This window comes from Pelophylax lessonae (genome assembly GCF_965119305.1).
Source record: "Pelophylax lessonae genome assembly, chromosome: 6".
Lineage (NCBI taxonomy): Eukaryota > Metazoa > Chordata > Amphibia > Anura > Ranidae > Pelophylax > Pelophylax lessonae.
In genome coordinates, this window is record NC_138773.1 from 11,357,689 (window position 1) to 11,372,268 (window position 14,580).

The following is a 14,580-nucleotide window of genomic DNA, read 5'->3' on the forward strand; positions in this document are numbered from 1 at the left end:
AAAAAAAATCTAATTTTTTCATCCTTTTAGGCCAGTTTGTATTCTGCTACATATTTTTTGTAAAAAGAATCGCAATAAGCGTATTTTGATTGGTTTGCGCAAAAATTATCGCATCTACAAACTAGGGGAAAGATTTATCATTTTTATTTTATTTTTTACTAGTAATGGCGGCGATCTGTGATCTTTAGTGGGACTGCGACATTGCGGCGGACAGATTGGACCCCTAACTGACATTTTTGACACTTTTGGGAGAAGAGATCCACTTTCAGCTGCTGGAGGAATATTTCTGTAAATGTTGTTCATCACGAATCCCCCTCCCTGTGTGCTCGATCCCCCTACAAGAGGACCTGTGGTGCCCCCTATTAGTGGCCCTGCGTACCTGTGCAGCACACATCCCTGACTGGCTGTAAGGGTGATGGGAGAAGCTCTATTCCTGAACAGGTGGCCACCAATACACCTCCAGGCAGCCGCCGGGGGCTCCCGGTCGCTACTCCTGTGAGCCAGAAGTTATCCCAATATCATTCCTGCTGCTCCCTGTCAACCGCAAGTCTTCTGGGCGCCATCCCCACCCACACATCCATCTGGAGAGGGCAGCCTGCAGTAGAGTCATAGGAAGTAGACAAGGAGCCATCTTGGAAGGGGGCAGCCGTCCCAACAACAATGCCAGCATTTTGCAAGGTAAACAAAACATAGCGCCATACTAACCAAATACTGTAGTGTGTGGGGCCACAACTAATCAGGGAGGAGAGACTTGATCAGTCCCAACAAACAACAAAGCAGAACTGTTTTATCTGTATCCAGGGTAGGGTTGCCACCTCATTCCTTTATTCCAGGACACATATTTATTACACCGGTTCTGAGGCTGATATAATGCAAGGTACATAAATACATGGATGAGCGAGTTTAGGGTGGAGAAGCCTGACTAGCATGCATTGACCTCAACCTAATAAAACACCTTTGGGATGAATTAGAGTGAAGACTGCGAGCCAGGCCTTCTCATCCAACATCAGTGCCTGCCCTCACAAATGCGCTTCTGGAAGAATGGGGAAACATTCCCATAGACACACTCCTAAACCTTGTGGACAGCCTTCCCAGAAGAGTTGAAGCTGTTATAGCTGCAAAGGGTGAGCCAACTCAATATTGGACCCTACAGACTAAGACTGGGATGCCATTAAAGTTCATGTGAGTGCAAAGGCAGGTGTCCCAATACTTTTGACTATATAGTGTAGTTATATACAGGTTAAAAAAAAAAAAAAAAAGAGTACAATGGACCATTTGTACATTGCTTCCTCACCACAGACAGATAGGGCGATGGTAAACATTAAAGAGATTATGCAGATTACAGACAACATATGACAGATGTGATATGTTATAAAGGAACGTTGGAGGTTTATTATTGCACAGGATATCAACCCTAGAGGAAATATGATATCACAACTTTTTCTTTTGTCTGTAGATCTATCGTGGGCACATAGCATGACGGCCCCCATCCACGGGCATTGTCACTCCAGTGATAAAAGATGCTGCATCCGATGCCAGGAAAGCGATTGTCCGGGCCACTTCCTCCACTTTGCCAGGCCGCCCTAGGGCATGCGATTCCTTTGTGCGCTTCAGGAACTGGAAGGAGAGAGATAGAACTGAGAGATCAATGCCACAATGAAAAAAAAAGAAGACAATTAGAGATCAATGGCAAGACACAAGGAGAGAAAGAGCGGAGTAATCAATGCCAAGGCATGGGGGAAGAAGAAACGGAGAAATCAAGGCAAAGACACAAAGGAGAGAATGAGCCAGGAGATCAATGCCAATACACACAAAGAGAAAGATCTAGAAGATCAATGCCAATACACATAGAGACAAAGAGCTGAGCGATCAATGCCAAGACACACAAAGAGAAAGACCTGAGAGATCAATGCTGAGACATGAAAGGAGAAGTGGAGAGTTGAATGCCTAAAGAGAAGGAGCAGAGAGATCAATGCCTAAAGAGGAAGAGATAAGGAGCTTAGAAATCAATGCTAAGAGGTGAGGAGAGAAGGAGATGAGAGATCAATGCTAGAAGGCGAGGAGAGAAGGAGATGAGAGATCAATGCTAGAAGGCGAGGAGAGAAGGAGCTGAGAGATCAATGTTAGAAGGTGAGGAGAGAAGGAGCTGAGAGATCAATGCTAGAAGGTGAGGAGAGAAGGAGCTGAGAGATCAATGCTAGAAGGTGAGGAGAGAAGGTGAGGAGAGAAGGAGCTGAGAGATCAATGCTAGAAGGTGAGGAGAGAAGGAGCTGAGAGATCAATGCTAGAAGGTGAGGAGAGAAGGAGATGAGAGATCAATGCTGGGAGGTGAGGAGAGAAGGAGCTTAGAAATCAATGCTAAGAGGTGAGGAGAGAAGGAGATGAGAGATCAATGCTAGAAGGCGAGGAGAGAAGGAGATGAGAGATCAATGCTAGAAGGCGAGGAGAGAAGGAGCTGAGAGATCAATGTTAGAAGGTGAGGAGAGAAGGAGCTGAGAGATCAATGCTAGAAGGTGAGGAGAGAAGGAGCTGAGAGATCAATGCTAGAAGGTGAGGAGAGAAGGAGCTGAGAGATCAATGCTAGAAGGTGAGGAGGGAAGGAGCTGAGATATCAATGCTAGAAGATGAGGAGAGAAGGAGCTGAGAGATCAATGCTAGAAGGTGAGGAGAGAAGGAGCTGAGAGATCAATGCTGGGAGGTGAGGAGAGAAGGCGCTGAGAGATCAATGCTGGGAGGTAAGGAGAGAAGGAGCTGAGAGATCAATGCTGGGAGGTGAGGAGAGAAGGAGCTGAGAGATCAATGCTAGAAGGTGAGGAGAGAAGGAGCTGAGAGATCAATGCTAGAAGGTGAGGAGGGAAGGAGCTGAGAGATCAATGCTAGAAGGTGAGGAGAGAAGGAGCTGAGAGATCAATGCTGGGAGGTAAGGAGAGAAGGAGCTGAGAGATCAATGCTAGAAGGTGAGGAGAGAAGGAGCTGAGATATCAATGCTAGAAGGTGAGGAGAGAAGGAGCTGAGAGATCAATGCTGGGAGGTGAGGAGAGAAGGAGATGAGAGATCAATGCTAGAAGGTGAGGAGAGAAGGAGCTGAGAGATCAATGCTAGAAGGTGAGGAGAGAAGGAGATGAGAGATCAATGCTAGAAGGTGAGGAGAGAAGGAGCTGAGAGATCAATGCTAGAAGGTGAGGAGAGGAGCTGAGAGATCAATGCTAGAAGGTGAGGAGAGAAGGAGCTGAGAGATCAATGCTAGAAGGTGAGGAGAGAAGACGCTGAGAGATCAATGCTAGAAGGTGAGGAGAGAAGGAGCTGAGAGATCAATGCTAGAAGGTGAGGAGAGAAGGAGCTGAGAGATCAATGCTAGAAGGTGAGGAGAGAAGGAGCTGAGAGATCAATGCTAGAAGGTGAGGAGAGAAGGAGCTGAGAGATCAATGCTAGAAGGTGAGGAGAGAAGGCGCTGAGAGATCAATGCTAGAAGGTGAGGAGAGAAGGCGCTGAGAGATCAATGCTAGAAGGTGAGGAGAGAAGGAGCTGAGAGATCAATGCTAGAAGGTGAGGAGAGAAGGAGCTGAGAGATCAATGCTGGGAGGTGAGGAGAGAAGGAGCTGAGAGATCAATGCTAGAAGGTGAGGAGAGAAGGAGCTGAGAGATCAATGCTAGAAGGTGAGGAGAGAAGGAGCTGAGAGATCAATGCTGGGAGGTGAGGAGAGAAGGAGCTGAGAGATCAATGCTGGGAGGTGAGGAGAGAAGGAGCTGAGAGATCAATGCTAGAAGGTGAGGAGAGAAGGAGATGAGAGATCAATGCTAGAAGGTGAGGAGAGAAGGAGCTGAGAGATCAATGCTAGAAGGTGAGGAGAGAAGGAGCTGAGAGATCAATGCTAGAAGGTGAGGAGAGAAGGAGCTGAGAGATCAATGCTGGGAGGTGAGGAGAGAAGGAGCTGAGAGATCAATGCTAGAAGGTGAGGAGAGAAGGAGCTGAGAGATCAATGCTGGGAGGTGAGGAGAGAAGGAGCTGAGAGATCAATGCTGGGAGGTGAGGAGAGAAGGCGCTGAGAGATCAATGCTGGGAGGTGAGGAGAGAAGGCGCTGAGAGATCAATGCTGGGAGGTGAGGAGAGAAGGAGCTGAGAGATCAATGCTAGAAGGTGAGGAGAGAAGGAGATGAGAGATCAATGCTGGGAGGTGAGGAGAGAAGGAGCTGAGAGATCAATGCTAGAAGGTGAGGAGAGAAGGAGCTGAGAGATCAATGCTGGGAGGTGAGGAGAGAAGGAGCTGAGAGATCAATGCTGGGAGGTGAGGAGAGAAGGCGCTGAGAGATCAATGCTAGAAGGTGAGGAGAGAAGGAGATGAGAGATCAATGCTGGGAGGTGAGGAGAGAAGGAGCTGAGAGATCAATGCTAGAAGGTGAGGAGAGAAGGAGCTGAGAGATCAATGCTGGGAGGTGAGGAGAGAAGGCGCTGAGAGATCAATGCTGGGAGGTGAGGAGAGAAGGCGCTGAGAGATCAATGCTAGAAGGTGAGGAGAGAAGGCGCTGAGAGATCAATGCTAGAAGGTGAGGAGAGAAGGCGCTGAGAGATCAATGCTAGAAGGTGAGGAGAGAAGGCGCTGAGAGATCAATGCTGGGAGGTGAGGAGAGAAGGAGCAGAGAGATCAATGCTAGAAGGTGAGGAGAGAAGGAGATGAGAGATCAATGCTGGGAGGTGAGGAGAGAAGGAGCTGAGAGATCAATGCTAGAAGGTGAGGAGAGAAGAAGGAGATGAGAGATCAATGCTAGAAGGTGAGGAGAGAAGGAGATGAGAGATCAATGCTAGAAGGTTAGGAGAGAAGAAGGAGATGAGAGATCAATGCTAGAAGGTGAGGAGAGAAGGAGCTGAGAGATCAATGCTAGAAGGTGAGGAGAGAAGGAGCTGAGAGATCAATGCTGGGAGGTGAGGAGAGAAGGAGCTGAGAGATCAATGCTAGAAGGTGAGGAGAGAAGGAGATGAGAGATCAATGCTAGAAGGTGAGGAGAGAAGGAGCTGAGAGATCAATGCTAGAAGGTGAGGAGAGAAGGAGCTGAGAGATCAATGCTGGGAGGTGAGGAGAGAAGGAGCTGAGAGATCAATGCTAGAAGGTGAGGAGAGAAGGCGCTGAGAGATCAATGCTAGAAGGTGAGGAGAGAAGGAGATGAGAGATCAATGCTGGGAGGTGAGGAGAGAAGGAGCTGAGATATCAATGCTAGAAGGTGAGGAGAGAAGGAGATGAGAGATCAATGCTGGGAGGTGAGGAGAGAAGGAGCTGAGAGATCAATGCTAGAAGGTGAGGAGAGAAGAAGGAGATGAGAGATCAATGCTAGAAGGTGAGGAGAGAAGGAGATGAGAGATCAATGCTGGGAGGTGAGGAGAGAAGGCGCTGAGAGATCAATGCCAAGTGACAAGGAGAGAAGGAGCCGAGAGATGAGTCTGAAGACATGAGGAGAGAAGGAGCAGAGAGATCAAGACATGAAGGAAGGAAGCTGCCGACAAATCAATGCCAAGACACAAGGTGGGAGAACTGAGAGATGAAGGATAAGACAACAGGAGAGATGAAACATGAAATCTTCCAATAGGGACACAAACTTTGTTGACAACTTATTTTCAATCACTTTGGAGAGATTCTCTACTCTAATCAAAAACAAACAAGGATGAGTTTACACAACTTCACTTACAGATCTCGTCCCTCCCTTAGCCAATGAAAGGCAGAGGGGCAGAAGATAGAAGAACTCATCTCACTGCCCTCACCATGTCCTTTATAAGCCCACAAGCACTGCAATACAACTGACTGAGTCCCTATGCTACAAGATGCCGATACCGGGTCAAATCCAGAGTGTTATACTACATGTAAAAAAGTAATGTATAAATGATTGAAGAGTTACATTAATTTGTATCTCTTATATTAATTTGTATCTCTTATATCTGTCCGGAGTTCCGCTAAGTTTCTTTAACCACTTTACCAGCGGAGGATTTTACTGTTTTACGTCCAGGCCACTTTTTGCAACTCGGCACTGCACAACTTTAACTGACAATTGCGCGGTCATGCAACGCCGTACCCAAATGAAATTTACGTCCCTTTTTCCCCACAAACAGAGTTTCCTTTTGGTGGTATTTGATCACCTCTGCGCTTTTCATTTTTTGCAATATTAATAAAAAAACATCGAAAATTTTGCGAAAAAATTGACATTTTCTACTTTGACAGTTAAAAAATATCCAATATATTGAATTGTTGTCATATATTTAGGCCAAAATGTATTTAGCTACATGTCTTTGACAAAAAATTTCTCAATGAGCGTATTTTTAACCGCTTTTTACAACAAACCTGACCAGGCTATATTTTTCGATTTGGCACTGCGATACTTTAAAAACGGACAATTGCGCGGTCGTGCGACGCTGTACCCAAATTAAATTTATGTCCTTTTTTCCCCACAAATAGAGCTTTCTTTTGGTTATATTTGATCACCTGTGCAATTTTTAATTTTTGAAAAGAAGAGCGACAATTTTGAAAAAAAAAAATATTTTTTACATTCTGATATATAACATTCCCCAAAAAAAATAATTTAAAAATCAAAATTTTTTAACATTTTCGGCCAATTTGTTTTATGCTACATATGTTTGGTAAAAAAAAAAAAAAAAATTGCAAAAAGCGTATTTTGATTGGTTTGCGCAAAAGTTATCGCGTTTACTAACAAAGGGAAAGATTTTTGTCATTTTTGGTGTTTTTTATTTTAACGAGTAATGGCGGCGATCTGCAATTTTTTTTTTTTTATGTGGGACTGCGACATTGCGGCGGACAGATCGGACCCTTGTCTGACATTTTGACACTATTGGGGGGACCAGTGACATTACTACAGTAATCAGTGCTATACATATTCATTGTTACTGTAATAATTACACTGGCAGGGAAGGGGTTAACTTTATTGGAGAAGGAGGGGTTAAGTGTGTCCCTAGGGGCGTGTTTCTAACTGTTAAGGGATGTGGCTTTTCATGTAACAGCAGGGATCTACGACACTGACAGGGAAGGGGTTAACTTTATTGGTGATCAAGGGGTTAAATGTATGCCTCATGCTTACTGACGTGTGTGGGGGGAGGGGGTTGTGTGACACAGACACAGATCGCAGGTTCAGCTATGCTGAATCCTGTAATCTGTCCCTGTCTGTCACATAGGAGATCCGCCCGCTTTGTTTACACACGCGGGCGGATCTCCTCACTCGATCCCCGATGATCGGGGAAGATCGGCGGTGACCACCTCTCCTCCCCTGGCCCGACTCCCGCTGTGTCTGAATACAGCTGGAGCGAGCCTCCAGCGGCGCGCACGCGCCGCCAAGAGGGGGCGGGATCCAGCGACGTAGGTCTACATCGCTGGACGATAACGAGACACTTTGCCGCAGTACCAGCTCGGTGAGCGGTCGGCAAGTGGTTAAACACAAAGGATGGTGGATCTGCCATATTCAATCGTCATTATCAACTTTCTAACTGTTCGTTTTTTTCTTTTTGTTCACTACAATCAGCAGGGATAGTGCCCACCCGATTCAAAGTTTTATAACCTATATGTTCGTTCCAGGTCCTAAAAAATGGGATAATAGATCTGGGTCCCATTTTTAATGACAGTTCCCATATTCCTGTTCTCCAACTTTCCTTTAAATTTAGGGGCTTAAATGTCCTTTAACCACTTCCGTACCACTGGGCATCATATGATGTCCTGGGCTTTAAGTGGAGATATCTGGATGATGGGTGCGCCCGCTTGCAGGCATTATTCAGAGATCTTTTATTTTTTTCTGCCGGCGATTGCCTGCAATGCAAAAACAATCATAGCGGCTGTTCAGCTGCTTGATTGTTTTTACAGGCGGTGGGAGTGGATGCCCCCACTCCAGTCACCCTCTGGTGCTTCTACCGGCTCGCCTGTGTGATCAGCGACCTGGAGATTGAATCCGCTGGAGGCGGCTGCTTACCATAGAGAATACCGTAGACCAGATAATCCGTGGTCATCTTTATGACCTTTGGAGGCCAGGCACGACGTTGTGACGTCACTTCCTGTGCTGGCAGATGTGAACACTGCCGTTTTTATGGCTGGGAAGCCAAAATCATTTTTTTTTTTTTATCTTAGGCTTTCCAGCCTAGAGGAGAGATCTGGGGACTTATAGAACCTCACATCTTCTATACACAGGCAGAGTGGCGGTCTATCAGTAACAGAAGGCATGGATCCTATGTTCCTGTAGAGCAGAAACACTGATCCATGCCTTCCCCTAGTAAAAGCACCTCCCCCCCCACTACACTGAAACACCAGCATAGGCACACAGTTAACCCTTAAATTCCCCCTGATGTTAACCCCTTTCCACCCAGTGTCATTAGTACAGTGACAGTGCTTTTTTTTTAGCACTGATCACTGTATTAGTGTCACCGGTTCCCAAAAAAGTGTCACTTAGGTGTCCGATTGTCCGCCACAATGTTGCAGTCTAATGTATAATCAGTCAGTATAATTTGCTGATTGCTAGTCCAAAAAAATTAAAAATAAAATAAAAAATTCCACAAATTTACCCCATAGTTTTGTATAGTTTTTGTGCAAACCAATCAATATACGCCTATTGGGATTTCTGTACTAAAAATATGTGGCAGAATACATATTGGCCTAAATTGATGAAGAAATTTGATTTTTACATTTTTGTATTGGATATGATTTATAGCAAAAAGTAAAAAAATATTGCTTTTTTTTTTTTTTTTTTCAAAATTGTCGGTCGTTTTTTGTTTTTAATGAAAAAAAAAAAAAAAAAAAAAACACAGAAGTGATCAAATACCGCCAAAAGAAAGCTCTATTTGTGAGGAAAAAAATTACATAAATTTTCATGACGTATGCATCGCATGACCGTGCAATTGTCAGTTAAAGCAACGCAGTGCTTTGCAAAAATTTCCAATAAAAAGAATTAAAAAAAATAAAAAAAAAGCAACGCAGTGCTGTATCACAAAAAATAACCGGATCATGAAGGGGGATAAACCTTCCAGAGCTGAAGTGGATAATCAGAGTAAGTCTGGTCGAAAAAAAGACAAATCTAACTAGTTCAGCCAATAAGATGGAAACAAAAAAAAAAAAAAATCTTGCAATTCTATACCCACAGTTGATCCAGAGGAAGGCAAAAAAAACCCCCAGCAAAGCATGAATCCATTTCCAAAAATGGAAGGATTCTTAACCACTTGCCGACCAGCTGCCGTACTTATACTGCGGCAGGTCGGCATGTCCCGCAAAACAACGTACAGGTGCGTCGTTTCGCGGAGCAGCTAGTCGGGGCGTGCGCACGCACTGCTTGGCCACAAGGGGAGCCAATTGCCAGGTCTAACGGCCGCAACGTCCGCTGACCACCCGCGATCGCTCCCCATGGAGACAGAACAGTTCTGTCAGTAATGAACACAGGGATCCTCCTATTTAGGAACACAGGTCTCGGTGTTCATCCAGTTTGCCCATCCCCCCAAAAGTTAGAAATCACCCCCTAGGGACGCATGTAACCCTTTGATCGCCCCTGGTGTTCACCCCTTTCCTACCAGGGTCATTAGTACAGTGATGAGCATATTTTTTAGCACTGATTACTGTAGTAATGTAACTGGTCCCCCCAAAAGTGTCAGTTAGGTGTTTGATCTGTCCGCTGCAATGTTGCAGTTCCGCTAAAAAGAAAAAAAAAAAAAATGCTGATCGCCGCCATTACTAGTAAAAATAGAAAATAATGACCTAAATCTTTACTCTAGTTTGTAGGTGCGATAACATTTGCGCAAACCAATCAATATACTCTTATTGGGATTTTTTTTTTTTTTTTTACCAAATATATGTAGTAGAATACAAATTAGCCTAAAATGTTAAAACATTTTGTTTTTTAAATTTTTTGGGGGGGAATGTTATATAGCATAAAGTGAAAAAGATTGTTTTTTTTTTTTTAATTTCGATTATTTTTTTTTTTTTATTGGGAAGGTTATATAGCAGAAAGTTTTTTTTTTTTTAAATTTTGATTACTTTTTTTATTTTTATTGGGAAAGTTATATAGCAGAAAGTAAAAAATATTGTTTTTTTTTTTTAATTTTGATTATTTTTTTTTTATTTTTATTGGGAAGGTTATATAGCAGAAAGTGAAAAAGATTGTTTGTTTTTTTTAATTTTGATTATTTTATTTTTTTATTGGGAAGGTTATATAGCAGAAAGTAAAAAAGATTTTTTTTTTTATTTTGATTACTTTTTTTATTTTTATTGGGAAAGTTATATAGCAGAAAGTAAAAAATATTGTGTTTTTTTTTTTTTTTTTTTAATTTTGATCATTTTTTTTTCTTTTTATTGGGAAGGTTATATAGCAGAAAGTAAAAAAAAAATATTGGGTTTTTTTTTTGTTTTTGTTTTTTAGAATTGTCACTTTTTTGTTTAGAAGGCAAAAAAAATAAAAAAATAAATTGCACAGGGGATCAAATATCACCAAAATAAATCTCTGTGTGAAAAAAAAAAAAATGTATTTGGGTACAGCGCCGCACGACCGCGCAATTTTAAGATAAAATAACGCAGTGCCGAATCGCAAAAAATGGCCTGGTCATTAGGGGCGTGAAACCTTTCATTCCTTGAATGGTTAGTAATCATATGACGCTTTTCCACTGCATGGAACCGAACGGTTCGGCTCGCTTTTGTGCTTTTCCACTGCTACGGTATGGTGTAGGAACGGTTCGGTACGGTACGGTACGGTACGGCAACGCTTTTCCACTACATGGAACCGAACGGTACGGCTCTCAAAAACAGTACCACCTCGATTGTGGTTCCAAGAGGTACCATATCCCACAATCCTTTGCATGCAGTCACTACTAGCCACTGATTGGTCAGAGAATCGGTGTTATCCCACCCACTTAATCCCACCCACTTAACTTTAGTACTACTTTAGTGGAAAAGCAAACCATACCGAACCGTACCGAACCGTTCCAACACCGTACCATGCGGTACCAGCAGTGGAAAAGCTAACCGGGCAAAGCAGGGCCGAGTAGAGCCGAGACGGTACTTGCAGTGGAAAAGTGCCAATACATAGGGGAAAGGTCCTCCATCAACGTACCTCCTGGTACTGCTCTTCACTCATTCCGGCCCGCTTGTGAACTTCGGTTACAATCACCCCCGGACTGGAAGAGAAGAAGAGACATTGTCAGCTGGAGCATGCAAGAGAAGAACAATCCAGAAGCTTTCATGATCAAAACAAAGGACTGAGGCAATAAGGAACTCCAACTAATATATCCCAGTCACCCAGCCTTCAGGAAGAGATAAAATTATAAAATAACATATAAATTCCATTCACATAAAACGTATATAGGTAAACGATGCAGCTGCTGCCTTATAAATGAAAAATGAACAGTGATGCATATAACTCCTCATGTAAAAGTCACCAAGCAGTCAGACGCATAAGCAGCGCTATAACATTCTGTTTTCCCCCGAAGGGGGTACAAGCCAGTAAGTCCACAGTTTTTTAATCGCAATGTCCTCAGTGTGAGATGGCCAATCACCACGAAGTGTAGAAAAGGAACCTAGGTGCCTCCACCATACCACGTGACCCCACCCTAGGTATTGCGCACTCACCAGCTGTTGTTATAAATAATGCTTTCAAGTGTCACTCCATACTTAAGCTTCTCAGTCTAGTATATAGATCCTACGGTAGAAGTCAGTTGGTGACGAAACGCGTCAGGCGTGAGCACGCGGACACCCTGACAGCTTCCCAGTCTAGTATATAGATCCTACACGGCAATTCTTAATGCTGGGTGGTAGCTATTCCAAGACCAATATGCACTGTAATCAAATGGCTTAAACTCACGCTGAAGATGGAGGCCAGCGTGTGTGGGGGGAAAGAACAGAAGGCTCATAGGGCAATGCATTTAACACTCTTTATTGCGCTAAAAAACCCTTTCCCCATCACACTGCACTCACAATTGGACAGCAAAACAAGGACATCAAGTAATCCAATGAAAACAAGAGCAGCCGCAAGCGCCGGCTGGGATGCCAGAGGCTCACCATACTGTTTCGGTATACTGGAAAGTCCCAAAGTCTCACGTAACCACTCGGCGTGCTGGCTGTCAGGGTGTCCGCGTGCTCACACCTGACGCGTTTCGTCATCAACTGACTTCTACCGTAGGATCTATATACTAGACTGGGAAGCTTAAGTATGGAGTGACACTTGGAAGCATTATTTATAACAACAGCTGGTGAGTGCGCAATACCTAGGGTGGGGTCACGTGGTATGGTGGAGGCACCATAGGTTCCTTTTATACACTTCGTGGTGATTGGCCATCTCACACTGGGGACATTGCAATTAAAAAACTGTGGACTTACTGGCTTGTACCCCTTCGGGGGAAAACAGAATGTTATAGCACTGCTTATGCGTCTGACTGCTTGGTGACTTTTACATGAGGAGTTATATGCATCACTGTTCATTACGTTTTCATGATGACTTTCTTCTATGGCCGACCTTCTGATATACGGTGTCCCGGGCAATATTGCAGCCAACATAAAGCAAATATTACTCACCGATTGAAAAATATATTTAATTAATTTTAAAATACATATGGTACACATACAATATAAGATATTTTCCAAGGCATGTATCCTCTTTTGGACACTTTTATTCTATGCTGATGCTGTAGATCAGGCTCCTTATCGTGTTACTTAAACCCACAACAGTACAATCAGTCTGTATATGCAGTAAAGCATGCTTGTTCTACTCACTGTGGAACCTAAGGGGTTAATCCTCTGCATTGTGCAAAAAAAATGGCTGTTTGATCCTGTCTTTTCTGATCCTCCCCTTCTTCCACTGACTCCAACCCATCTCGTGATCGAACAGAGCATTAGGAGTCAGGCTGCACATGCTCAGTTTGGTGTGTATTGCTAGAGTGTTTTTTTTTTCTTCTTTCTTGGGAGAGTGCATGTGATCAGTACAGGGCCAATAAGCACTGTCCAGACAGAGGGTCCGGGGTCATGTATTCTGATAGGACAGTCAGAGGAAAAGGAAAACTCTGCCTACAAGCTATAACCAGACACTGATAGAAGTCACAAGACTGCTATAACTGCTGGTGACAAAAAGGTATTTAGCAGTTTATATTTACTAAAATATTTGTATTTTCGTTTTCTGTGTACTCTGGGAGATCAGATATAGTGAATGCAGAGTCCTGGGGGATCATATATAGTGAATGCAGAGTCCTGGGGAGATCAGATATAGTGAATGCAGAGTCCTGGGGAGATCAGATATAGTAAATGCAGAGTCCCGGGGGGATCAGATATAGTGACTGCAGAGTCCTGGGGGGATCAGATATAGTGAATGCAGAGTCCTGGGGAGATCAGATATAGTGAATGCAGAGTCCTGGGGAGATCAGATACCGTGAATGCAGAGTCCTGGGGGATCAGATATAGTGAATGCAGAGTCCTGGGGAGATCAGATATAGTGAATGCAGAGTCCTGGGGAGATCAGATATAGTGAATGCAGAGTCCTGGGGAGATCAGATATAGTGAATGTAGGCTCTTACACATTTACACATTTATGCAAAATACCTTAAAAAAAAAAAATTATAATATATATATATATATATATATATATATATATATATATATATATTCTATATTGCGTAGCAAAGGGTTTGTGGTTTTTTTTGTTTCAGCCCTTGTTATATTTGTTTTATCATAAGGTGAGAAAAACTAAAATACACAAAAAATATTTTGCTTTTAAAAAATAGAGGCAATGACCTTTTGGCTCTTGAAATAGAGACAATGGCCATTGTGAATGGATCCAGCGACCTTTCTGTTTTGTGATCATTCTGTCAGGTAGAGACAATCCCACAAGACAAATGTTTCTCTACATACATGAATGGAGATCTTTGAAGAAGAATGAATACCATTTTGTGGTCAACATCCACCTATACTATATATAACAGGACTTCTATTCCCCCCCCCCCCCCCCTTGGGGATCCTTTATCTTTCCTTGCTTTCTTAATCTTGCTTTCCTTTTGTTTTCCCTTTGCCAAAAATCTGCCCATGGGTTGACATGTGTGAAATGTGTTCACCTAAAGTGGAGCTCCATCCAAAAGGGGAAGCTCTGCTTGTTTGCTTTCTCCCCCCACATTTGCCACCCTTGGGGGGGGGGGGGGGAGCAGATACCTGTCAAAACCTGTACTCCCACCAGTGGCGGCTGATGCTCCACGTAACGGGGAGTGGGAGGGCATCAGACGGACCACCCTGTACCCCCCCCCCCCTCCCCGGACCACACACCCTACCTTACTGCCTTAGGTTCTTGTTATCCCCCAATTTTTTGAAAAAAAAAGTCCCAGTAGCCCCCCCCCCCCCGTTTCCGGCTCACTCATCGAAGGGCAGGCAGGCAGCAGCGGCGGCTTCTTTTCACTCTCCTCAGCAGCTTCTTTTCACTCTCCTCGGCAGCTTCTTTTCACTCTCCTCGGCGGCGGCAGCTTCTTTTTACTCTCCTTGGCAGCAGCAGCTTCTTTTCACTCTCCTCGACAGCTTTTTTTTCACTCTCCTCGGCAGCTTCTTTTCACTCTCCTCGGCAGCTTCTTTTCACTCTCCTCGGCAGCTTCTT

The 14,580-nt window shown here is 43.8% G+C and overlaps 1 protein-coding gene across 1 annotated transcript in view; it reads right to left on the bottom strand.

Annotated features, from left to right (window-relative positions):
• Positions 1-1,409: 1,409 nt before the first annotated feature.
• Positions 1,410-14,580, bottom strand: part of LOC309558207 (3-oxoacyl-[acyl-carrier-protein] reductase FabG-like) — a 32,873-nt gene continuing 19,702 nt past the window's right edge. The window contains exons 7-8 of the mRNA XM_082261226.1: positions 11,071-11,134; positions 1,410-1,617 (exon numbers count right to left, since the gene is read on the bottom strand). Coding sequence (XP_082117352.1) covers positions 1,459-1,617; positions 11,071-11,134 — 223 coding nt within the window. The 3' untranslated portion in view covers positions 1,410-1,458. The remainder of the gene's footprint in view (positions 1,618-11,070; positions 11,135-14,580) is intronic.